This window comes from Arachis hypogaea, chromosome 13, assembly GCF_003086295.3.
Source record: "Arachis hypogaea cultivar Tifrunner chromosome 13, arahy.Tifrunner.gnm2.J5K5, whole genome shotgun sequence".
NCBI classification, from domain to species: domain Eukaryota; kingdom Viridiplantae; phylum Streptophyta; class Magnoliopsida; order Fabales; family Fabaceae; genus Arachis; species Arachis hypogaea.
This window is the reverse complement of record NC_092048.1, coordinates 25426103-25450077: the sequence shown is the minus strand read 5'-3', so window position 1 is coordinate 25450077 and position 23975 is coordinate 25426103. Positions and strand designations below refer to the sequence as shown.

The 23975-nt window shown below is 34.9% G+C and overlaps 1 protein-coding gene across 8 annotated transcripts; it reads left to right on the top strand.

The window, feature by feature from the left end:
• Window positions 1-6066: 6066 nt before the first annotated feature.
• On the top strand, window positions 6067-22507 carry LOC112737769 (probable serine/threonine-protein kinase SIS8). Of its 8 annotated transcripts, XM_025787846.3 has the most exons (18): window positions 6079-6620; window positions 8414-8456; window positions 8558-8814; window positions 10548-10751; window positions 11117-11305; window positions 11385-11629; window positions 12286-12399; window positions 12645-12734; window positions 14723-14818; window positions 15425-15520; window positions 18100-18220; window positions 18879-19125; window positions 19858-19981; window positions 20084-20103; window positions 20383-20539; window positions 21284-21572; window positions 21708-21780; window positions 22060-22507. In XM_025787846.3, exons 3-18 carry the CDS (start codon window positions 8569-8571, stop codon window positions 22140-22142), a joined length of 2394 nt encoding a protein of 797 aa, XP_025643631.1. In that variant the 5' UTR covers window positions 6079-6620; window positions 8414-8456; window positions 8558-8568; the 3' UTR covers window positions 22143-22507. The 8 variants fall into 8 exon arrangements, with proteins under 8 accessions (XP_025643632.1, XP_025643633.1, XP_025643635.1 ...); XM_025787847.3 differs by having other exon boundaries at window positions 6067-6620; window positions 8414-8814; window positions 12657-12734; XM_025787848.3 differs by lacking the exon at window positions 12645-12734 and having other exon boundaries at window positions 6067-6620; window positions 8414-8814.
• The last annotated feature ends 1468 nt before the right edge of the window (window positions 22508-23975 follow it).

The following is a 23975-nucleotide window of genomic DNA, read 5'->3' as shown; positions in this document are numbered from 1 at the left end:
AAAATTGTGATATTTGTCTTGCTTGATTCTATATTTCCATTGTTTGATGTATGCATACACTTGATTGAGGCCCTTGTTTCACTAAGCTTACATATCCATATGGCCTTACCCTTTCATTATCCTTTGGAAACCAATTTGAGCTTATTTTATCCCATTTATTCTTTACTTTAGCTCATCACTAACTCTAAGCGGAAAAATAATAATGTCCTTAATTTGAATCCTTAGTTAGTTTAAACTAGTGAAAGTGTTCATGATTTAAGTGTGGGAAAGTTGGGTTTAGAAAAATTTGGTTTGAAAATTGAGTATGTTAGACTTTTCTGTGAAAATGTGAAAAAAATGTTGAGGACATATTCATGCATTCAATATCTTAATCATATATATTGAGAAAAACAAAAGAAAAGAAAAAAATAAAAAGAAAAAAAACAGAGAAAAAGAAAAGAAAAAGAGCAAAAGAAAATAAAAGAGGACAAAATGCCCCAAAGTAAACGGTAGTAGCAATGCATATGAGTTGTACTCAAATCGGAATGCATGAATATGTGGAAAACATAGTTAATGGGTAGTTAGACTTTATATTCTGATTACATGGATTGTCTTAAGTTAGGTGAAAAAATTAGGTTAATTAAGGATTCAGATTTTAGTCCACTTGACCAAATACAATCCTACCTTGACCCTAACCCCATTACAACCCTTAAAAGACCTCTTGATATGTATTTGTACATTAAATTTTTTTTGATTGGTAGAAGAAGAGCAAGCCTTAGAAAGCAAGGTTAGTAGAGAATTGAGAGAATCGAACCTTAAACACTTGAGTGATTAGAGTGTATACACTTCGTGTGAGGGTTCGATGCTCGATTCTTTGTTCCCGGCTTTCACGAGCTTTCTTCTTGCAAGTCTATTTGTACTTCATTTTATGATTTGAATTAGTGAGTTCATATTTGTTTTTTTTTTGGAAGATTTATTTACTTTTAACCAAGTAGGTAAAAGCATTTTGCATTTAGTTGCATTCATATAGATAGGTTGTATTTCATAAATTCTACCATTCCTCTTCACCTTCTTTATAGCTTCTTTTGAGCTTAGCATGAGGATATCCTAATGTTTAAGTGTGGGGAGATTGATAAACCACTATTTTGCGATTTATTTTGTATTGAATTGAGTGGATTTTATCCATTATTCTCACACTTATGCATATAATTCGCATGTTTTACATTTTCCTTCCTAATTTTATGCTATGATTAAAAATATGCTTCTTTGGCCTTAAAATTGCTAAGTTTTAATCCTCTTTTATTACCATCGATGTCCTGATATGTTTGTTAAGTGTTTTCAGGTTTTCTAGGGCAGGAATGGCTTAGAGGATGGAAAAGAAGCATGTAAAAGTGGAAGGAACACAGAAAAGTGAAGTTTTGAGAATCTAGTAGCGACGCGCACGCGTGGATGACGCGTACACGTGACCGAGCCAATGTCCAAATGACGCGCAAGCGTGGCTGACGCGTACGCGTGATGAGCGTCACGTGCTGCAATTTACAGAATTCGCTGGGGGCGATTTCTAGGCTGTTTTTGACCCAGTTTCAGGCCCAAAAATACAGATTAGAGGCTGTAGAGTAGAGCTAGAAGGGGAGAATCAATCATTCACTTCTCATTCACACAAATTTAGTTTTTAGATATAGTTTTCTAGAGAGAGATGCTCTCTCCTTTCTCTAGGTTTAGGGTTTCTTCTTTCAATTTTTCTTTAGGTTCAGGTTCAATTTTCCTTTAATTTAGTTTTTGTCTTACTTTTATTTGTTTAACCACTTTAGTTCATCTTCTTCTCTTGTTAATTTTCTTTTTTTTTGTCATTTTTATGTTTATGAGCTCTTGTTACATTTGATTTCTGTTAATACAATTTATATTTTCTATGTTTATTGTTACTCTCTTTAATTGTTAGCCATTGATGTTTGCAATTAGTTGTTTAGATTTAATATTCCTTGTTAATTTTATCATACTTTTATTTTGTGCCTACCAATTGTTTGATAAAATGCTTGGGTGGATTTTAATTTAACTTTTTACGTTCTTGACTTGGATTGATTATTTAGAGACTCTTGAGTTATCAAAAGTCTTTTGTTGATTGGTGATTGAAGATTGCCGGTTAGCTTGAACTTCACCAAAGCTAGTCTCTCACTATGTGTTGGCTAGGACTTGTGAACTCAAGTTGATTGTATGCATTTGACCTTCCTCCATTGGTTAGAGGTTAACTAAGTGAAGGCAATTCACATTTACCATCACAATTGATAATGATAATAAGGATAGGACTTCTAATCCTCTTTCCTTGTTAAGAGCTTTCGTAGTTATTACTTTATTTTCTTGCCATTTTTACTTTCTTGTCTCTTAATTCAAAAACCCCAAAAACGTTTTCCCATAATCAATAGTAAGTACACTTCCCTGCAATTTCTTGAGAGACGACCCGAGGTTGAATACTTCGGTTAATTTTATTGGGTTTGCTTAAGTGACAAACAATTTAAATATTGACTGAGGTTTTATTGTCAGTTTAAAACTATACTTGTAACGCATTATTTTTGTGAAAATCTTTACCGACATTTTTCCTCCGTCAGTGCCGTTCGGTTATTTGGGTGATTTTAATGAAATTATGCATTTGAAAGAAAGAAAAGAAGCGACTAGCTTATCAGCGTTTGCTGAGGATTTTAGAGCATGGATAAATGATATGAAGCTGGTTGATCTGGCGTTAAATGATCGAAAGTATACATAATTTAGGGGGTATTCGTGCAGTCGTATTGATAGAAGCCTTGTTACCTTAGGGTGGCTTGAGATGTATCCAGGGACACGACTAAAGGGAGGTCTAAGAGGCTTATCAGATCACTATCCATTGATAATGAAAAATAGCAGAAAGTTTGATGGCCCAAGACCTTTTCGAAGCTTGGACTCGTGGTTCACACATGAAGGCTTTCTAAGAATGGTGAAGGAAGAGTGGAGGGGAATCAGGTGATGTGCAATTCTTAGACAAGATGAAAGCGCTATCAGTACCACTACGGAGATGGCATAAGTAGCATTTTGGGGATATAGCTGAGAAGATAAGGAAATTTGAGGAAGAGATAAAGAAGGTGGATGATATGGTTAGTAGTGTGGAGTGTATGATGGTACAACAGGCAAGAAGAAGGGCATTAGTGAGATGCTGTGAGAAGTGGTATGTCAGACAGGATGTTCACTGGAAGAAAATGTCTAGGGCTCGGCATGCTAATGAGATGGATAGGAATACAAGGTATTTTCACAATATTGCTTCGGCAAGAAGAAAGAATAACAGGATAGAGTCAGTGGTTATTAATGGGAGACTAGTAAGGAATCAAGCGAGAATCAAGGTGGCGATTCGATACTTTTATAAACGTCTGTACCACCAGGAAGTCTCCCCAGCTTTGAGCTTTACGGATGGATTAGTCAACCGTTTGGAGAGGGAGGAAACTGAAGCCCTAGAGGTGATGCCATCAGTAGAGGAAGTGAAAGAGGCAGTATGGGACTGCAAATCTTCTAAGGCTCCAGGGAGTGATAGATGCAACATAAATTTTATAAAGTGTTGGAGTGAGATTGTATCGGAATTCACTATAGCTGTGATGAGCTTTTTTGCGACTGCAAGACTACCAACAAACTCCAATGTCACATGGGTAGTGTTGGCTCCGAAATTCGTTGGGGCAAAAGAGATAAAAGACCTCAGACCTATCAGCATGGTTGGATGTATTTATAAAGTTATTTCTAAACTGCTGACACGAAGAATGAGGAGTGTCATGCCAGGTTTAGTTGGAGAATTCCAGAGTGCCTTTGTGAAGGGGAGAAAGATACACAATGGAGCTTTAATTGCATGTGAAATTGTGCACTGGTTAAAACTGAAAAGAAAGGCATCAGCGATTATCAAACTGGATTTCCACAAAGCCTATGATAGAGTTAAATGGTGCTTTGTCGATACTGTGTTAGAGAAGATGGGATTCGGTAGTACATGGAGGGTACGGGTCAAGGAGTGTATTAGGTCGGCATCTATCTCTATTCTGGTTAATGGGTCACCAATAAAAGCTTTCAAAATGGAGAGGGGACTTCGTCAAGGCGACCCATTATTGCTGTTTTTGTTTGTTCTGGTGGTGGATGTGCTCAACAGAATGATCAGGGAGGCAGTAAGGAATGGTCGAATATCTCCACTTTTAATCGGTAGGGATGATATTGAGTTATCACACTTATAATTTGCGGATGACACAATATTATTTTGTCCGCCCAAGGAGGAGACAATGAGAAATTATAAGAGACTTCTGAGGTGCTTCGCGATTATGTCGGGATTGAGCATTAACTTTGAGACGTCCAGCTTGATACCAGTGAATTGCAGTCAGGAGTGGACTAGTCGGATGTGTCAGATGCTTGGTTGCCAGGAGGCAGCCCTACTGGTGAGGTATCTTGGTATTAGCCTAGGAGCGAATCCGTGATTAGTAAAACCTTGGAAGCCGGTGATAGATAAGGTGGAAGAGAAGCTCAGCTTATAGAAAGCGAAGGTCCTAAGTAAGATTGAAAAGCTGGTACTCATTAAATCTGTCATAAATAACCTACCAACTTATTACCTGAGCTTGTATAAGATGACAAATGCGGTTGCACGAAGAATCATCTCTTTGCAGAGGAGGTTCTTCTAGGGGAAGGATGACGGACGACCTAGTATAGCTCTTGTAAAGTGGGAGAGGATCCAGGCACCAAAGAAGTTAGGAGGACTGGGGGTGGGTGATGTAGTGGTTTGTAATACTGCTTTACTGTTTAAATGGTGGTGGTAGTTCTCAAAGGCGGACTGTCCGCTTTAGAAGAAGATTGTGTGTTCTTGTAATAGTTTGAACCCAAATCAGTTGTTGTTTACTCAGACTTTACCAGAGAGAGGTGGCCCATGGAGAGACATATGTCAACTACAAATAAAGGAGCAACAAGTAAAGTAGAAGATGATTGATGGCCTTGCTATAGAGGTAGGGGATGGTAGGACCACCAGATTTTGGGTGGATACGTGGCTCCTAGTGGGAAAGTTGAAAGACTTTTATCCGAGACTCTTCTTGATTTCAAGCAAAAAAGGATCATCAATTGGGGATTGTGGGTTTTGGGATGGGATAGAGTGGGTTTGACATTTTCAGTGGAGGCGGGAGCTCAGCCAATGGGAAACAGAAGTGCAATCTGTTAGACTGATAGCAGAAGTGCAAGATAAAGTGGTGTGAAAATTTGACAAGGAAGACGTTTATACTACTAACTCATTTGTGCAGGTTTTTCAGGAAGCGACTTTGGACGAGGAGATTCTCAGCTACAGATTCACAAAAGAAATTTGGAGAGGCTTAGTTCCGCTTCGAGTTAAGTTGTTCACTTGGTTTGCATTGGTTGATCGGGTCAATACAAAGGACCGACTGAGTAGGTTGGGAATCCTATAACAAAATGATAATATGTGTGTGTTGTGTAACAAAAAAATTGAAAATGTTCGGCACCTGTTTGTTATTTATGAGTACTCTTGGTAGGTGTAGTATGCATGGATCACGGAATTTGGTCAGGTGTGGACAGCTCCCGGCACTTTGAAAGATCACTTTGAGAGTTGGAGATCCATGCCTATAAGAAAGGAGGTGCGCAAGTATTGGTTAGTTGGGTTTTTCTCAATTATATAGAACATTTGGCTACGAAAGAATGATGTAATATTCCAGAACAAGACAACAGACGTTGTAGATTGTGCGACTCAATCGTTTTTATGTGCTATAGAGTGGTGTGGTAACTAACTCATGTTGTTGATGGTTATGCCAAAGATAACATAAAAGTTGGTTCGTCTTTTATTTTTTTTGTCTTTGTCTTTGTATGTTCCGCTTCAAATGTTAAATTCTTTCTTTCAAAAAAAAAAAAAAAATTCTTAGACACCAATTTAAATAAATATTCTTTCTCAATTTTAAGTTACTATCGAAATGTTTTATTTTTATTATTTAATTTTAAAAGTTATATAATTTTATATATTTATTTAATTATTGTCCGTTTAGCTAATAATTCAGTGGTGGAGTCAATAGTCAATAAATCAATAACTTGATCACGGATTACGAAGTGGAATTTAATAACCAGTATTTCAATTTTCACGCTAATGAAGCAGCGGCTATTGACTATTGAGCTAGCTGGCTGGGCAATGGGCATGGGAGATCCCTTCCCTCTTACATCTCCAAGACTCCAATCACCCCAAGCACGTGACTCACCACCCGTCAGCTCCCCAGCAGGCCACCACCCCTTTCGCTCTCTCTTGACTCAATCTTATTAGTTATTTACTTCTCTGTTCTCTGACTTCTCTCCCAAACCCACCAAAAGCCCATCGCTTTCCATTAATCCAAAATTCCAAATCCGTTATTAACCCATACAAACAATTCTCTCTCTCTCTCTCTCTCTCTCTCTCTCTCTCTCTCTATACGTTTCCTTGTTTGCATCACATCACACCTTGTTCCTGTCGTTTTCTATAACCACTCTTCACTTGGGCGTCCGCACGCGTGTTTAATGCCTTGGCCGCAAGTCGTCGTTAGAATAATGATTAGCCACTGAAAATCGAATGCCACTGAAGGACAAACCCCGTTTTGCGTTTCAAACCGAATGCTTGGATCTCGTGCCTGGCGGTATAACCTCTCTCTCTCTCTCTCTCTCTCTCTCTTCTTTGTAATAATCATCATTTATCCCCTTTTGGATTTTAGCGATTCTGTTGGCGGCAATTTTAATTCAGTTACCTTCATAATTTCTTTATCCTCCTTTTCTGCATTGGATGTTTGATCATTGATGCTTTTTTTTTTTTCGTATAATCCTTGATGTGGTTTTGTAATTTTTTATATTCCGTTTTTATTTTTAAGCATGCTTATTAGTGATTTAGATTTTGTATTGAATGAAGTTGAGCCCGCGTTGGGGTTAAGCTTGCTTTAGTTTCAATTGAGGAAAAAAGAAGATATTATTTGCCTTATATATATATATATATATATGCACTTTGAAATTGTCACTCTTGCTTACTGTCAATTTTGAAACATGACTAGTAGAACATGGAATTTTGACATTGCGTGGTTGTGAAGTTTTGTTTATATTTCTTGATTTTTCTGCTGTTCTTGCAAATCCTGGGTGCTAGCTGCGCCTTTGATGTCCGAGTAATTAGTTTTTATGATTTTTCCCCTCACGAGATGCATGGTAGTGGTGGTGTTATTCTTTTCCCTAACTTTTTGTTTAGATTGCTTGATTACAAAAGAATCATGCAGTATATAAAAGTTATGTCCATAAGATATTTTTTGTAGGCCTTTTTGAATGTAAAGTAAGCTAATCCAAACATACACTAAATCCTAGAAATGCATCAATAAATCATAGAAAATTAAAAATACATTAATGAATGAAGGATGAAATATAAATAGGAGAGGATTTAATATGAAAAATCTTTCCCTTTTGTTATGCCATTTTACCAAATTGTGTGTAGAAATTGTGTTTGGAAAGAAAATTGAAATTGAAAATCTTGAATGAAGCTTATATATAATAAAAACCTGAATGGAGAAACTTTGGTAGAGAATCTTGATATACCAAATAAAGGCAACACACATTTTACCAATTTTGTCGCGGGAGTTTTATATTTTGTTTTCAAAATAATCTAAATAAAAAATGTATGGAATTCCAATATAGATGCATGTGTCTTGGAGTTTCAATTTTACATGATTAATACATAAAATGATACTGTCAGGGTTCAAAACAAGATCTGCAAGGATCAAATGTTACATTTTTGTCACCCACAAGAATGCTATTTGATATAACCATAACCATAGTATAATTCTATCGAAGCCTAGTATTGAAGATAAGTGCTACTTTTTAACCTAGATAATTGAATCTGTTAATGGAAGTGTCTTGGTCCTCTTATACTCATATGATGTCTAAATCTGTTTTGTGAGGATAGATTCTGGCTTCAATATATTTTGTTTCTCTGTGGCATACCCATAGAAAAGACATGATGGGGGTGCCAAACATGCAGACGGGTTTATCCATGACTAACGACTGTTTAATGTTTACTTGTCTTTTGCATGTTTTAGACTCGCGTCATCCCTGTTCTCTATTTCCCCTGAGCTCGTCACTATTGATAAATTCTGTTTTGTATTTGCCTTGTGTGATTACTCTTGGGATCAATTTTAGTGGCTTACCTAGTAGTGTCTGTTGTGACTTGTGGATGTATAGTTCATAGAGAGATTATTGCAAAGGAGGAGCTAGGCTATTTTAAAAAAATTCTCTCTTATTTTTTAAGGTGAAACTTTACCAGCTCATGGTAGGAAATGTTTTGTTTTATTTGGTATTTATCATTTAATGATTTGAAATTTCTTTGATTTGGATGCTATATTGTGATATGGTTTTCTCATCCTAAACTTCCTGACATCTTTTTATTTGGTTGATGCAGGTTGCATGGCCCTCAACTTGAAATGGTTGAGGCTACAAAACAAGTAGGCATTCAATTCAATGATTTGTGGTTTAATAACTTCCTTAAACTTTCGTACATCTTTTATGGGTTAAGAAGTGTGGCAAAATGGTTTTTCATTCCAAGTATATAAGAACATGGAGGAGACACAAGAAGATGCAGGGCAGGCAACGCAAAGGCCATCCAGCATGTCAGCGTGGCCTTCAGATTTTGCTGGAAAATTTGGATCTGTTTCTTTGGGTTCTCAAGAAACCTTAAATGATAGTGACTCACATAGACATTCTAATGAAGATGTCATGTCACCGCATAAAGCATCACAGATTCTCTGGCACACTGGAATGCTTTCAGAACCAATACCAAATGGTTTTTATTCAGTTATTCCGGTGAGGATTGATTCATACTTTACCCTCTCAATGTGGATATATACATTATCTTCTAAAGTTTCTAGTAAATAATAATTTATTATGTTGAATTGTAAATAATAATCATTGCAGAAAAGTGAAATAAATACTTTTAGATAGTAGAGATATATACCAAGGTTGAATTGTAAAAGTGAAATTTTCCCCTGAAGTTTTCTTTTGTGTTTGGCATTTATTCTTTAGAAGAAATATTATTGTGTTAATTTAGTGCTTGCATTTTCTTTACAATTTAAAGAGAGTGTGTGTGTCTATATATATATATATATTTTTTTTTTTTTTCTTTCTTGGCATGACACATTTTGATTCATTCATGGTACAAATATTCACGCTTGGGTTATCTCAATTAATATATATACCATATTAAATTCTTAAGTTATTTAGTTGTGGGAGTGAAAGTGAGTCAGGCCATATCATATCATTTGCAATTCAATTAATACCTTAATAAGCTGGGCTTAAGAATCAAGCTCGAGATAAGGATTTGAATTCATTCATCGGGTCAAGCTTAATTATGTTCAACTCAACATTCCATAAGATGGGATTTATACTTTATACATATAAAATAGTATTGACTCAATTTACTTTTGCTAAAGAATTGTAGGCCTCTCATTGTTTTGTCCCTAAAAGTTGTGTGATTTAGATTCAGAATCAGGGACTTATCAATTTGTAATTCCTATGGTTAGATCTCCTTTGAAGGATTTTTTGAAATCTTGGGAGTGTTGCGGTTGGCCTTATGGGCCTTGCATCTTTTCTTATAGCTTGGTCGGTTTGGTGCATCTAGCTTATTTTCAATAGTTTTAATTGATTCCATTTTCGCTTGATTTTATTGGAGGGGATTAATTTTTTGGAATGCTTTTGGTGCTTTCCACATGATTGGTTTGATGGTTTTCCTTTGGCCAATATGATATACAAAGGGGTTCTCATACTTTGTTGCATGTTTTTGTCCTTATAGGACTTGGTCTTGTATTTTTGTGACGATGTCTTATCCTCTTTTGTGCTCTTTTATTCCCTTCTAATAATTTTTTTTCTTTCCGTTATTGATAACTATTTTTTAGTACATATATCATGATTGCTATTGTGAATTTGTAGGAAATGGAAGAGAAGCTAGAAGTGAAAATCGAGAAAAGATTAGCACTGATAGAAATGTTGAGGTTTAATTCTTTCTTAACATAGATAGCAGCAGCAACAGTATATATATCCATTGAAGAATAAGTACAAGTTTAGGCTTACTGAAATAAAAGAGAAGTGTGAGAGTGGAGAAACTGGAAAATGTGGTAGAAATGTTTAGGCTTGCTGCATTTAGAATTACCTATTAATCTGGAACCAACTCTTCTTTAGGTTGCTAGGTCAACACTTATGACTGGTTTTTATATAGTTCACTTGAAACGTGAATAATTAAGAGGCTTACCTTATATTATGCTGAAATTTAGGTTTTTGGAAAAAACACAAGTTGCTAATATTTAACTTCTAACCACTTGACCATAGAGGTTTTGGTACCATGCTAGGAGATAACATGTTATGCGAAGACTTATGAGTGGTTTTAGTTATTTAGTATCTAATAAATGCTTTGCAATAACCTTATGCTAAGTTATGGTTTGCATTATTGTTTTAGTTCACAGGTGGTATGCTTGTTCTCATGCATAGGTAAAATGTTTTCTTCCAACACATTTATTATCATTGATTAATCTGCTACGATGCAGGAGAAAAGACTCAAGAAATATTTCGATGATATTCCTACTTTGGATGAGCTTCAGGCTTTGAGTATAGATGGTTTTAAGGCTGATATCATTCTTGTGGACACAGAGAAAGATAGAAAGTTATCCATGTTGAAGCAACTAATTGTGACATTGGTCAAAGGATTGAACTCAAATCCAGCTGCAACGATTAAGAAGATAGCTGGATTAGTAAGTACTCTCATTGTATCTTCTATCCTAGATTATTGATCATTGTTATCCAGCATTAAGATTCTCTGCTGTATAAAAATGTATTGTACAATGTCAAATACTTTCCAGTATTAGGTTGAAAGAAACATTGTTCATTTCGATGCTGTTATGCATGCTTTCTGCTTTTTCAATAACATCAATTGCCACCTTTCTTGAAATGAACCATTCAATGTTAATTATAAAATACAAGTTTGTTGGCCTGCATTAATGAGATTAGTGTACATTCACTCTCTGGACTTTCTTTTTATTGCCTACATGCATTATTCAGTTTTCCTATGCATAGTAAACGGTGATGTCAATTTGTTTTGACCTTGATTTTTATACAGGTTTCTGATTTTTATAAGCGACCAAATGCAGAAAGTCCCGCAAAAGCTGCACTAGAGGAGCCCTCCCATGTGTTTGAAAATTGTGGTGTCCAGTTGCTGGGGCAGATAAGGCATGGTTCATGCCGTCCTCGAGCTATCTTATTTAAAGTATTAGCAGACACTGTAGGTCTTGAAAGTAGGCTTATGATGGTAAGCTATGTTTTCTTTTCACTGTTGCAGTTGTTCTCTACAATGTCAATATGTCTTGTTTCACCAATTTCCTTATCAGGGTTTCCCAAATGATGGAGCTGCTGAATGTATAGACTCTTACAAGCATATGTCTGTGATGGTTGTATTAAATTCTGTGGAGCTGCTGGTTGATCTCATGCGTTTTCCTGGCCAATTGTTACCACGATCAACCAAGTCAATTTTTATGACACATATATCTGCAGCAGGAGAGAGTGATTCAGCCGAAAATGATTCTTGTGATTCACCATTGGAACCAAACAGTCCTTTGTATGGGGTTTCAGAGAGGTTAGATCCTGAGAAGTTTGCAGCCTATTGTCATTTTTGCCCTTGGCTTAACTGCCCTTTTACTTTCTTTAGTGTTTTGGTTGTCACCTGTTCACTAATTTTAGTTGTAACAATCTTGTCCTATTTTTCATATTCATGCAAGTTCTTATGTTTTGTTCAAGCCTTGGAATAGCCATTGATGCATTTATTAGGTTAGGTTGCTTACATTACATCTTTGGGTGCGACATTTTCTTGGAACCTACTTAACGCTGGATGCTTGTACACTAGGCTGCCCTTTTATGCAATTAAACCCTTTTGTGAGGTTTAGATTGATATGGTACACATGTGGGATTGCACCACATATCCAAGTTAGTGAGGTGAATAAAAGGAATGATACATCACCAAATTTATGCCATGTGTGCAAAACAGCTATCGGCAAAGCTAGTCACATCAGCATCAAACTGACAGAGCGATTTAATTCAACAAATTGAGAACTAAGGATAACATTATTGGACTAAAACTGGTCATCATGAAACTAACAGAACCGGACTTATAATTAAGCCTCCTCAACCCCCCCCCCCCTCTTTTTGGTTGCAATTTGTGACTAGCTTCTCTATCTGTTATAGTTATAAGTATTGTCAACTGGCGAGTATTGATTTCTTGGTAACTTCTTGTAGTGTTGAAAGGGAAAACTTTCAGTTCCGAAGAAAATTTGAAGGGTCTTCAAATGTGTCAGGCCTCTCCTTGAGAAATTTGATGTTACGATATCCCAGTCTTGAAAGGAAAATGAGGTGATAACTCCATTCCTTATAGAGATGTTCTGTTTGGCTGTTTCACTAATTCATTGTTTTCCTTTCAGTTGAAGGTTTTCTTCTCTTAGTTTCGCTTGTTTCTTTTCCCTGTTCTACTTCAATTTGTTTGATTAGGATAACTTTTTTCTTTTCTTGGTATCATATGTGAACCCTTTTGCCTAGAATATCTCAAAGATGTAGAATACCAACTGTTTATTGTTGAATGGTTTTGTCAATTCTCTCAGTTTGTCTCATAGTGAACCCAACATTGCAACTGCATTTGGTCGGCATAGTAGGAGAAAGGTCATTGCTGAACAGAGGACTGCTAATTCAAGGTTATTCATTATTCTCTATTGTTTAAGATGAATATGAGTATACATGCTAGGTTAAGAAGAAATTATTGATAGTATTTATAACCTTGATTTTGTATACATTGTTTATCATGATGACCTTTTTTCACCTTCTTCTAATAGAACGGGTTACTTTATTAGAGAGGAGAATATACATAGAGGATAAAAATTGTCATATATACAAAAGAAACAACTATGTCCAGTGTCCTAAAGGGATAATAAACTATGTGACAGGATATCAGCTGAGCTTCAAAGGGAAGCCTAGCAATTAGAGTTCCTTCCAAATAAAATCAATAGTTTAAAAGGAATCACCAAAGTTCCTAGAATTCTTTTCCAGCCAAGTACAGCAAAGCACTAAAAACTTGGAATAGCCATAGAAACTTTGCTGCTTAGTGAGTAGAAAATAGAAACTGATATAACCCTGTAGGGTAAACTCATGATTCCTCAAAGATAACCAAGGGGTTGATATAAAGAGATCTCACCATAGGCAAATGCAACAAAAGATGAACTCCAATTAAGGATCTAATAAGATAAACATTTTAAGTTTGATTGCGAGCACTATGAGTATTTTCTTGACTACAGATTGACTGTTGGTATTTGTCAGAATTCTAAGGTATAGGACTGTCAATAGCCTTAAGTACTAGACACTATGCTTAGCTACATGATATTTTTGGCAAGGAACAACCAAGGTTGTGATAGATTTGTTGATGCCCCGAAGTCATCAATGATTAGTCCTTCTGAATGTGTTACTTCTCATATTTTAAAGTTATAAATATTCCTGGTTGGTATGTCTTTATTTATGAAATTAGTTATTCCTCTGCCTGGACCTAATTGTGTTTTCAAAATGATTCCTTACATTACATAATGATATACTTGGTTTGGCCAGGAAAAAAAATTGATAGAGAGTAGAATATGATGATAAATGGAAAAGGGTTATTTCTGAAAGACATCACTATTGCTAGTTTAGGGAAAAGGTTTTATTTGTCTTGAGAAATCTGTGATTTGGAAGTGACTGTACAGTCACTATAATCTTGGTTAGATTATTGAGACTTCTGAATGTCTTTTGACTTCTATGGGATCTGGCACAAAATGACAAGTAGTTTTTTAGAACTAACAAAGTGAAACCAAGAACGCAGTTACATTTTTTTTTGGGATAAAATAATTTTATGAACAGGAAGAGAAGAATATTACAAAGAGAAAAGGAGAAGAGGTCCTCATCACAAAATCATGAACTAACAAAAGAAGACGTCAAAAGTGCAAGTTTTTCTAATCTCTCTGCATACTTAAGGGTGGGAGAGAAACTCCTCTGAAATGATCATACACTTCTATAGCAAGTAGAGGTCAAATGCCTAATCATATCACACACGAAGTTGTCACAAATTCACAATGCCTGCCGTTAAAGATGCAAGGGTTATACTCCATTCAATTTCACCAAGAAATTGCATAGTCTGAATACCGTCACAAAGATTTGGCTTCTGTGCTTCTCCCAAAACTAGCAAAACTAGTCAACAATGACTGGTATGAAGTCATAGGATTCACCCAGCAATTACCATATACTAACTAAAGCATTTATAAAATGTCAGACATAGAACAATGCAATAATAGATGTTGAATTGGTACAAATTTGCAGCACAAATAACATTGCTGCTGTCTGAGTTTTATGAGGAGCAGAGTAGTACTTTTTTATAGTATTGCTGTTGTGACCATATTTCTTTGAAACCAATTATATCTAAGAACCAATTTAATAATAATGTTTTACGATTGCTAATGGATGGAAATGTTATCACAAGCACATCACTTATTGATGGAGCCCTTGGCCACTGTCTTCCCAAAAATCGGTCTGTGCATTATCATTTTGTGAAATTAGTGGCAAACCTATCTATTTGATCTCAAAACTTCATGTGCAAAAATCCCTTATAATTAATAATTTGTTCACTTTTCTGTTTGTGTTGTAAACGTTTATGCTTTCACAGTCCAGAACATCAATCATTTCGAGCACATCGGCGATCCATGCTTAGCGGTGATAGGTTAGGATTTAGAGATTTTGCTGATGACCAGAGCACATTAAGGTTTATTCCTTTTTGTTCCCTTTATATTTTCTTCTACTTTGTGATGGCAGGTCTTTTTTGTTGTTCTTCATTTTTGGCTTCTAAAGTTTCATTATTTACTAAATGAAAAATAGTTGCTTGTTAACCTTTCTAGTTTGTTTCTATCCCAGTTTGTGATATCATGTTTTTCACATTTTTTATTTATATTGTGTATATGAAACAATTTTACGTCAGCATGTACTTCACTTTTGTTGGTTCTGGACTTATGAAGTTACTTTCCTCTATCGAAACATTGTTGGGTATATCATAAGTAGCTTCAGAATTGGTTTCAGTTCAAGTTTTGATGAAGTAATTATGTTGCTTAGTTTGATTTCATTCTAGAAGAGCTGCCATTGTAAACTGATAAAAATAGAGAGAACAGAAAAATGGATAGACATAGATTTCCATCACCAAGTGTCGTGGTGAACTGGTGCTTAGGGATCTATTTCCTTCTCAACTTTTCGTTGGTTAATGTGGGTTGTTACTTGCCATGCATATGTTTATTAAGTTCATTATATGTTGTTTTGCACCTTTATGCAAGTATATTTTTCCTAATTTTTGAATAGATGAATTTGTAAAAATTTTCAGATCCAGCTATAGGTCAGATGGTGCATCATCTTCACAAGCTCGCAGGGTACGAAGAAGTGTCAGTGTTACTCCTGAGATTGGTGATGATATCGTAAGGTTGACTATTATTCTATTATGCTTCTCAATTTTGTACATGTTGAGTGTTCCATCCTTGGTGCTGATCAGATTTATTTTGTGTTTTTTTTTTCTTTTAACTTTTTTTAATTTTTATGAATTTGGTTGATTACACGGTTTTCCCCCAGTATGATGGTAGTTTACATTAAAAAATGGCTTTTCAGCCAAAATCTCTCGTGTAAGTGAAATGGCAACTTAATGCACAAATTCTATCTTTAAATGTTTAATTAGAAGTGTTTTTAGAAGCAAAATAAGATAACATATATATGACCCTTACCATGGCTCTGGTTCCTTCATATTTTTAATGATTCATTTTGTTTTCTGTTTTCAATTGTTGAGTGAATTGTCTATTTCCTATATTTTAATATTTATGTTTTACCAGCACATGTTTCATTTATTTTGGACATATGCATGCTCATGGAGATCTTTTATTGTGTTAAAAATGATAGATTTCCTGGCGGCCTGGATCATGTTGTCAGTTAATCATATATAGCAAAACTGAGACCTTACTACCTGATCCTGGATCACATTAGTTGAAAATTAATGGTGACACTATAGCAACCATGTTTATCAAGTATGTAGTTGCTTTTAGATGTCTTTGAATTTAGAAGTTCTAAATCAATCGTAAAAACTTGCTCATGAACCTAGAAAGGCTGTTCAGACCATGTCTCTAGTGGATGTATTATCCAAAGTTACTTACACGCCCAATCACACCCAAGACTAGACATCTAAAGTGTGAAGCTTGCTTATTAGAGTTTTGAGAGAGACAGAGAGAAGTTCAGAAATGTGTAATGTGCATTATGAATGAGTTTAGCACTGAACTGTGCATATATACAAGGATGAATAGCTTGTTGTACAAGCAAGCCTAAGGGGCAGAATAGTTCTTTCCATCTTAAGTTAGTTTTGAAAGCTGTTAAGTAGTTACAGCTGTTCCATCCTAGTTGGCTCAGCAGTTACAACTAATACTAATAGCCTCTACTTTATTTTCTATCGACTTTACTATCACTTCACTATCGTGTCAGGAGAACTTGGAATCAACAATTAGAGTAAGAACCAACTCAGTAATGGATGACATGAGCCATGTGAGGAGAGTTCGATCCTTCTCTTCACAGAGTTCATACTCGCTGGATGAGGCGCAAAATGATAGACAAGACTGAGGAGGCGATTGCAGTTGGTCGCTGCAAGAATTTGATGGCACCAAAGAACAAAGCACCAATCATCAAGATTGAGTAACATGTTCGGGATAGGGCACAAATGTGGAAGAGGAGGAACCACCAAAGATGATGAGTTTTCTGGAGGTGGAGACAAAGGGGAGGATCCATCCTTTAGCTCTTATAATTTCTGGACACCATAATAGTTAAGATGACAGAATTTAGAGTAACAGAGAGTAGTTCAGAAATGTGTAATCTGTATTATGACCAAGTTTAACACTGAACTGTGCTTATATACAACTATACAAGGATTAATACTTTAATAGCTTGCTGTACAATCTATCCTAAGGGGTCAAATAGTCCTTTATATCTTAAGTTAGTCATGAAAACTGTTAGGTATTCGGAGCTGTCCTTTCCTAGTGGACTCAGCAGTTACAACTAATAGCCTCTACTCTATTCTCCATAGGCTTCACTATCACTAAGCTAACTTACTCTATTATTGCAAGACCAAACATCTACTAATAACCCAATATAGTGTTTGCATGCACTTATGAGGGATGGTTGTCCAAGAACTTACTAAGGCTCTTTAGGTCTTATGTCTAATATAGATGAGACACTAATAGAATTATATGAAGTCTTTAGGACTTTGATTTTTCCTTAGTATCTCTATCTCTATCTAGATCATATCTTTCATCAAAGTGGGACTTTAAGGGGGCTGAAGGCAATAGAGAAAGGAAGGATTTAGGCTGGGCAGGGCCTGAGGAGAGTGGTGGCTCTCTAATGCTACATTGTTATCTACTTTTAAGTATTTTGCTCTTCCATTATAATATATCAGAGACTGGAGAGTATCACCCTGATATCTTCAGCTCCTCTATTTCTTATCCGTGCACTCTTCTACTCTTTCTTCTACTCTACCTTTCATAATTCTATATCCATTCTTACACATTCTGTTATTATTCTGTTGTCACTGCCTAGTCCTAGTATTTGTGGTACCTAGCTTACAGACTTCTAATAAGATGATTAATATAAGGAGGGGAAACAATTTAAGAGAGGAAAGCTTTACCTTGCTCGAAACAGAAGCAAGATGCTAACTTTATCCCATAAGGAGTTCTTGTCCGAATGCTTGCCATTATAAATGTGAGTATTGAGCTCCAATCAAATACCCAAATAATGGCATGGTCAAACAGATAGTACACTTCCTCAAAGATCAAGTTTCTGTCATTCTCCCCAAACCAACAATGTTAGTCAACAAGAACTGGGCCAAAGCTTTCTGCCACACTCAGCACACACACTAAGGATACCAGCCAATGTAACCCAAAGAAAATCACCATAGAACAACAAAAAACAAGGTGTGGAATTGATTTGTAAGCTGTTTTAATACTGTGATAACACAGGATCTGATTTTTGTAGGGCTGTACGGGCAATGAATGAAGCACTTAAGCAAACTCGTCGTCTAAGAGAACATGGGGATCATAGTTCTTTGTCCAATTCTCTGAATGATAGAACTAGTGGTCCAGATCTTCAGAGAAATGTATGTCCGCAAATTTTCCCCTAACAATGGAGTATGCTATCTTTTTAATCTTCTTTCTCTGTCTATGCATCTTTCAGCATCTCCTGTGCAACAGAGCTAAGATTTTATTGCATAATTAAAAGTATAAGAGAGCAATATGCTATTGCAATAATGATCTTTTTTATATAAAGAAAAAAACATTACATATATTTATTTGTTCATGAATATATTACAAATGATTTAAATTACAATATCTGCAAATTTCATCATTTTATAAAGATTACATCACATTATCCTCTATCTACTCTTTTCTTTCTTACAAAAGAATTACTTTTGATTTAAAATAAATATATATAATAATCACTCTTTTTAAATGAACATTTGGATTAGCCTCTACATGTGTTCTTTCTTGATCTTTCCGAGTTTTTCATGTGATTCTAGCTCTATTATATATCATGTAGCAGAGTACTTAGGCAGATATACCTTTAATATGGCAGAATGCTAGAATTTTAAAGAGAGCTGGTGTTTATATGTGACTTTGGCCTAATATATGGACTAGCTTCTACGTGTTCCATCCTTGTGATTCTTTTAATAGAAAAAGAAGAGGAAAGGGTGTATCATTCCTTTCAGTTTAACTAGCTTCCAATATCTTCACGTCATTCCCTCTCCATTATCACAGCTGTCAAATTTCCATGGTCGTGGTGACAGTTCTCAGAAAGCAATGTCATTACCGTCTTCACCGCATGATTATAGAGGACAAGCGCCTGAGAGAGGTGGGCCATCTGGATATGGAGTGAATGCTAAACTGGAGTTGACTTGGAATAAAGTTCTCGAATCACAAATGTTCAACAATAAACCTCTGTTACCATTTGAAGAATGGAATATTGACTTCTCGGAATTAACCGTTGGAACTCGTGTTGGGATTGGTATGTTTTGCTTCTTATTTATTAGATTATTAAAGTTATACTATCTATAATTTTCATGGTGTTATTCAGTATCGTTCTCATGGTATATGCTACAGATTGTTTACAAGGGTTAGTCATGGTGGTTTTTTGAATTGATTATGAATCACTTGGCTTTTATTAATTTTTGACTTTGTTTTCCCACCACATATTTGTGCTTGGTTGTGACAGATCTAGACTGCTCTGGAGCAAATTTGTCATAGCAGATTGAAAAATTCCCTAGTTTATTTCAACCTGACAACTATTCATTCTTAGGAAGGAAAAGAATTGAAGTTTTGGAATTAATGCAAAAAACGAAATAGAAATAGGAGCCTCAGCATTTGAGAAATAAAAAGTAAAATTAGAAATTTGGATATCCTGTTATAATTATGAACACACTATTTTAGCTAATTTCAATTTGTTACTAACTCACAATATGATACAATTGACGATTGTATGCAAAGTTTGGGAAAAGGCTGCAAAGCATCCCAAATCCGGTGCAAAGCATCCCGGTGTATACAAGGTTCGGGGAAGGGCTGCACACACACCCAAAGGGTAAAATGTTGGCAAACTTAACCTAATACAAGTCACGGCTTGAATCTATGACCTTGGGTCAAATGGAAACAACTTAGTTGTTCCAAGACTCCCCTTCCCATAAAAACTGCACCATATTTGACAAATTTAGTTGGATTTATTCTCTGTATCCTTCTTTCCCAGGGTTCTTTGGCGAGGTTTTCCGTGGCATGTGGAACGGCACAAATGTTGCAATCAAGGTTTTTCTTGAGCAAGATTTAACTGCTGAAAATATGGAAGATTTCTGCAATGAGATAAGCATTCTCAGGTATTTTGTGTTGTTTTTCTGTTCCTCGGCAATTCTGGTACTTTGAGAGTATTTGCTGACGCCTCATCTCTCCTTTTTGTATGTGATTTTGTTTTCCTCTAGCCGGCTGCGACATCCTAACGGTACTCTCAAACATCCAAACTAGTTGTTTTTACAGTTATGGTCTCTCACTAACTGGTCCTGCACTTTTTTTTGGGGGGTATATAGATGGTATTTGATACAAGACAAACTAAATCCTTAAAAAAAAAAATTATGATGACGAAGACTGGAGTAATCATTTTATCAAATTCTTCACCGCTCAATTATAAGGACAATGTTGTTCATATAGTTGTAAATTCTTTAGGTAGTCTGTTTTTGTTTGGAATCTGCTAATATTTATCAGGTGATTAAATTTTATGCAGTTATTCTGTTTCTTGGTGCATGCACAAAGCCTCCACGTTTGTCAATGGTTACGGAATATATGGAGGTGGGATCTTTGTATTTCTTGCTTCATATGAGTGATCAAAAGAAGAAGCTTAACTGGAAGAAAAGGCTAAAGATGTTGCGTGGCATATGCCGGTAAGTATTCTGTTTCTGCATCTTTCAATATCTCTTCTCCATCATAACGCCTTAGTTTTCTACGAAGCTATATGGTTTGTATTGTCCGTTCATGTTGATGTGAGTATGTGATACATCTTCTTGCTTCTGTCTTTCAAACTCTTTTCTTCAATACAGTTTATGATAGTAAAGTGTAATAAATCATTTAAGCAAACTCACATACTGGGCCAAAACTTATTTACTTATTTTCAATTGTTGACTGGACAGACTGGACTTGTATCTGGTTCCATTAAAACCCGCAATATTTGTAAGACTAGACTTAGGAAGATAACATCTGTTCAATCAACAAATTGGAAAAGTGAGATGAACCCTACTTTAGTAAGCATAAGACAAATGGAAAGATTTACTTTGGAAGTTTTTGTCAGATCAGGATAAATGGAATTTACCACTATCGGAAAGACAGGAACTTTGAGCATCACAAGACAAGAAATTTTCAAGTGCAGTACGACCTCGATTGTCCCGATTAAATGCATTTGCACACAATTTTTATTATACCGTTCTTGTGCTATTTCATTTTTTGAAACAAACAGCAAAATAAAAGTTTCAATATACAGTCTTTCTTTCGCCTTCCCCACTTTCCTTCCATAGGATGTGACGTAATGTGCCAACAAAAGGATTGTAACTGTCATTTTCGTTGAAATATCAATATTTGTGAGATTTCTTTTGATATGTTAATGCTGAAAAGAACACCTTGGCGGCATACAGGGGCTTGATGCACATCCATCGTATGAAGATTATTCACCGTGATGTAAAAAGTGCAAATTGTCTTGTAGACAAGCATTGGACAGTGAAAATCTGTGATTTTGGACTCTCAAGAATAGTGACAGAGACTCCCATGAGAGATTCTTCGTCAGCCGGAACTCCAGAGTGGATGGCTCCTGAACTCATTCGAAATGAACCATTCACTGAAAAATGTGACATCTTTAGTCTTGGGGTGATAATGTGGGAGCTCTGCACCTTGAGTAGGCCATGGGAAGGTGTACCGCCAGAGAGGGTATGTTGACAGATTTATTCTTTTTCATGATCTTCTATCTGTCATGCTGCTTCATTGAATTTTTCTTTATTGATTCATCAAACTCTTAAGAATTTTTTTTATTGACTTCTATTTTTTTCTCATTCTTCTGATTAGGTTGTTTATGCTGTAGCTCACGAGGGTTCCAGATTGGAACTTCCTGAAGGCCCAATGGGCAGGCTGATATCAGGTGTCTAAAAGTGCAAAACATTAATGATTTGTTTTATTTCTCAATTTTTTTTTCGAGAGAGCGAGAGCAAGCGAGAAAAGGGGGGTGGGGGTGGTGTTTCACTACCACTGCACTTATCACTTTTAGGATATCTCATATCTTTGATCAGTGTAAAAAGATGTACCAAAAAGTGACAATGACGGTGCTGGATAAAAAGAAATGGATGAAATATATGTTAATGGCATTATTTTGATTCCATCGATTAACTCGGTATTTCCTTGTGTTCTTTCTTGCGTGCAGATTGTTGGGCAGAACCGCATGAGCGACCAAGTTGCGAGGAGATCCTCTCTCGTTTGGTAGACATTGAGTACTCAATGTCTTGACGCATTGCTTCATGTCTTGTACATACTACATAGTGAACTTGGGTAGAGTTATTACATAGGCTAACGTTGTCGTCGTCTTAATGAATTTTGTTCTGTTTTTCTCTCGAGGGTGGGGAAACATGTAATTTGCATCGGTCAGTTCATTCCCGGATTCCCTACCTTAACTTTCTTTTTGTGTTTTTTCAACCAAATCTGTTAAGCGGGGGTAATAAAGAAAGTTGCGTTCTATCCTATTCTCGCCTCGTCTTTACGACAAATAAGAAAAAAATATTTCTGGTCCAGGTCTAAAAGGAGAGATTCTATAATCTTTTACGGATTATGTAACTTTGAGAAGTAATAATACCATTCGGTTTTTTCACAAGTAATTTTTGTGTGTGTTGTATGTTTACATAAATTTTAAAAAAGGAATAGCATTATCAAAATAGGAGTAACAATTCTATTTTGGTAATAAGGTATATGAATTAAGAAATTGTGAGAAATACTATTTTTTCTATTTAACAAATACATTCAAAATCTGAATTTGCAAATATACTACAATATTTTGATGTGAATAGTGGAAATTTTCAAAAGCTAACACTTATGGACCTTCAGAAAGTGGTGGATTGAATCAATATTATTTTTAGGTGGATTCTATAGTGTAGAAAGAAAGAATTTTCTAGTGTATATATATTTGTTGTCAATAGAAAAAGCTACCAAGTGTCCAAAGAGAAAAATTTAAAGACATTATCTTGATAAGTTGCTAAATTTTTTCTATTTTTTATTCTTTGATGTACGTGAAATAATAAATATTTATTTAATTAGTAGTTATAAAAATAATATTAGACTTTTATTTGAAATTTTTTTTGTTTTTTTAAAATTTTATTTATTTTCGGTCAGACCATATTTATAAATAAAAATTGAAAATACAGACCTAAATTTTATAAATTACAAGACTTATAAAAAAAATTCATTAACTTTTTATATGTATTAAAGCATGTATTAAGTATGGTGCAGGAAGAAAAAAAAGTCTTTCCAAAATGTTCACAAAAAATACATAAAAAAATTCTATAGTAATTAGATAATTTTTTGGAATAATAATTAACAAAATTTATTTTAAAATACTACTTAAATTAAATAATTATTTAAAATAACTGTTAAAATTTATTAGAAATATCAAAAGAGTAATCATTTAGTTAAAAAATTTGAGAAAGTAATATATATTTAGAAAAACAATATGATTAAGGTTTAAAAGGTTAAAAAATTTTCATAAATAATATTTCTAGTAAATAATATAAAATTTGTGATATACGTAAATATAATTTTTAATTAATATATGTGATTTGAATATTAATTTAAATTTAAATTATCTATTTTATAATATTAAACAGTATTTTATATTGTATTTTGATTTTTAAGTTGATAAATGAATAATTAATTATTTTTAATTTATTATGTGTTAATTTTTAATTGTGAGATGAATTTGATTATTTCACATATCAAGTATTGAATCTTAATACGGACAACACCAAATCTCAAAGCACAAGATACTTTTTTTTTTTCTCTTACTACCTTAAAGAGTAGTGAACTCAAGAGAGGGAAAATAACTTGCACCATCTATTTATTAGTAATATATTAAAAGAAAGTTAAAGAAAACTTTCATATTCATTCTTAGCCTCTTAGAAAGCTACATTTAGCTCTCTTTTAATATATTACTAATAGATAAATGGTGCAAGGTTCACTACTAAGAGAAAAAAAAGTGTGTTGTGAATTTAAAATTTTGTATTGTCGGTATTAAAATCTGATTAGGTTTAACACTTGATATGTAAAATAATCAAATTTATCTCATAATTAAAA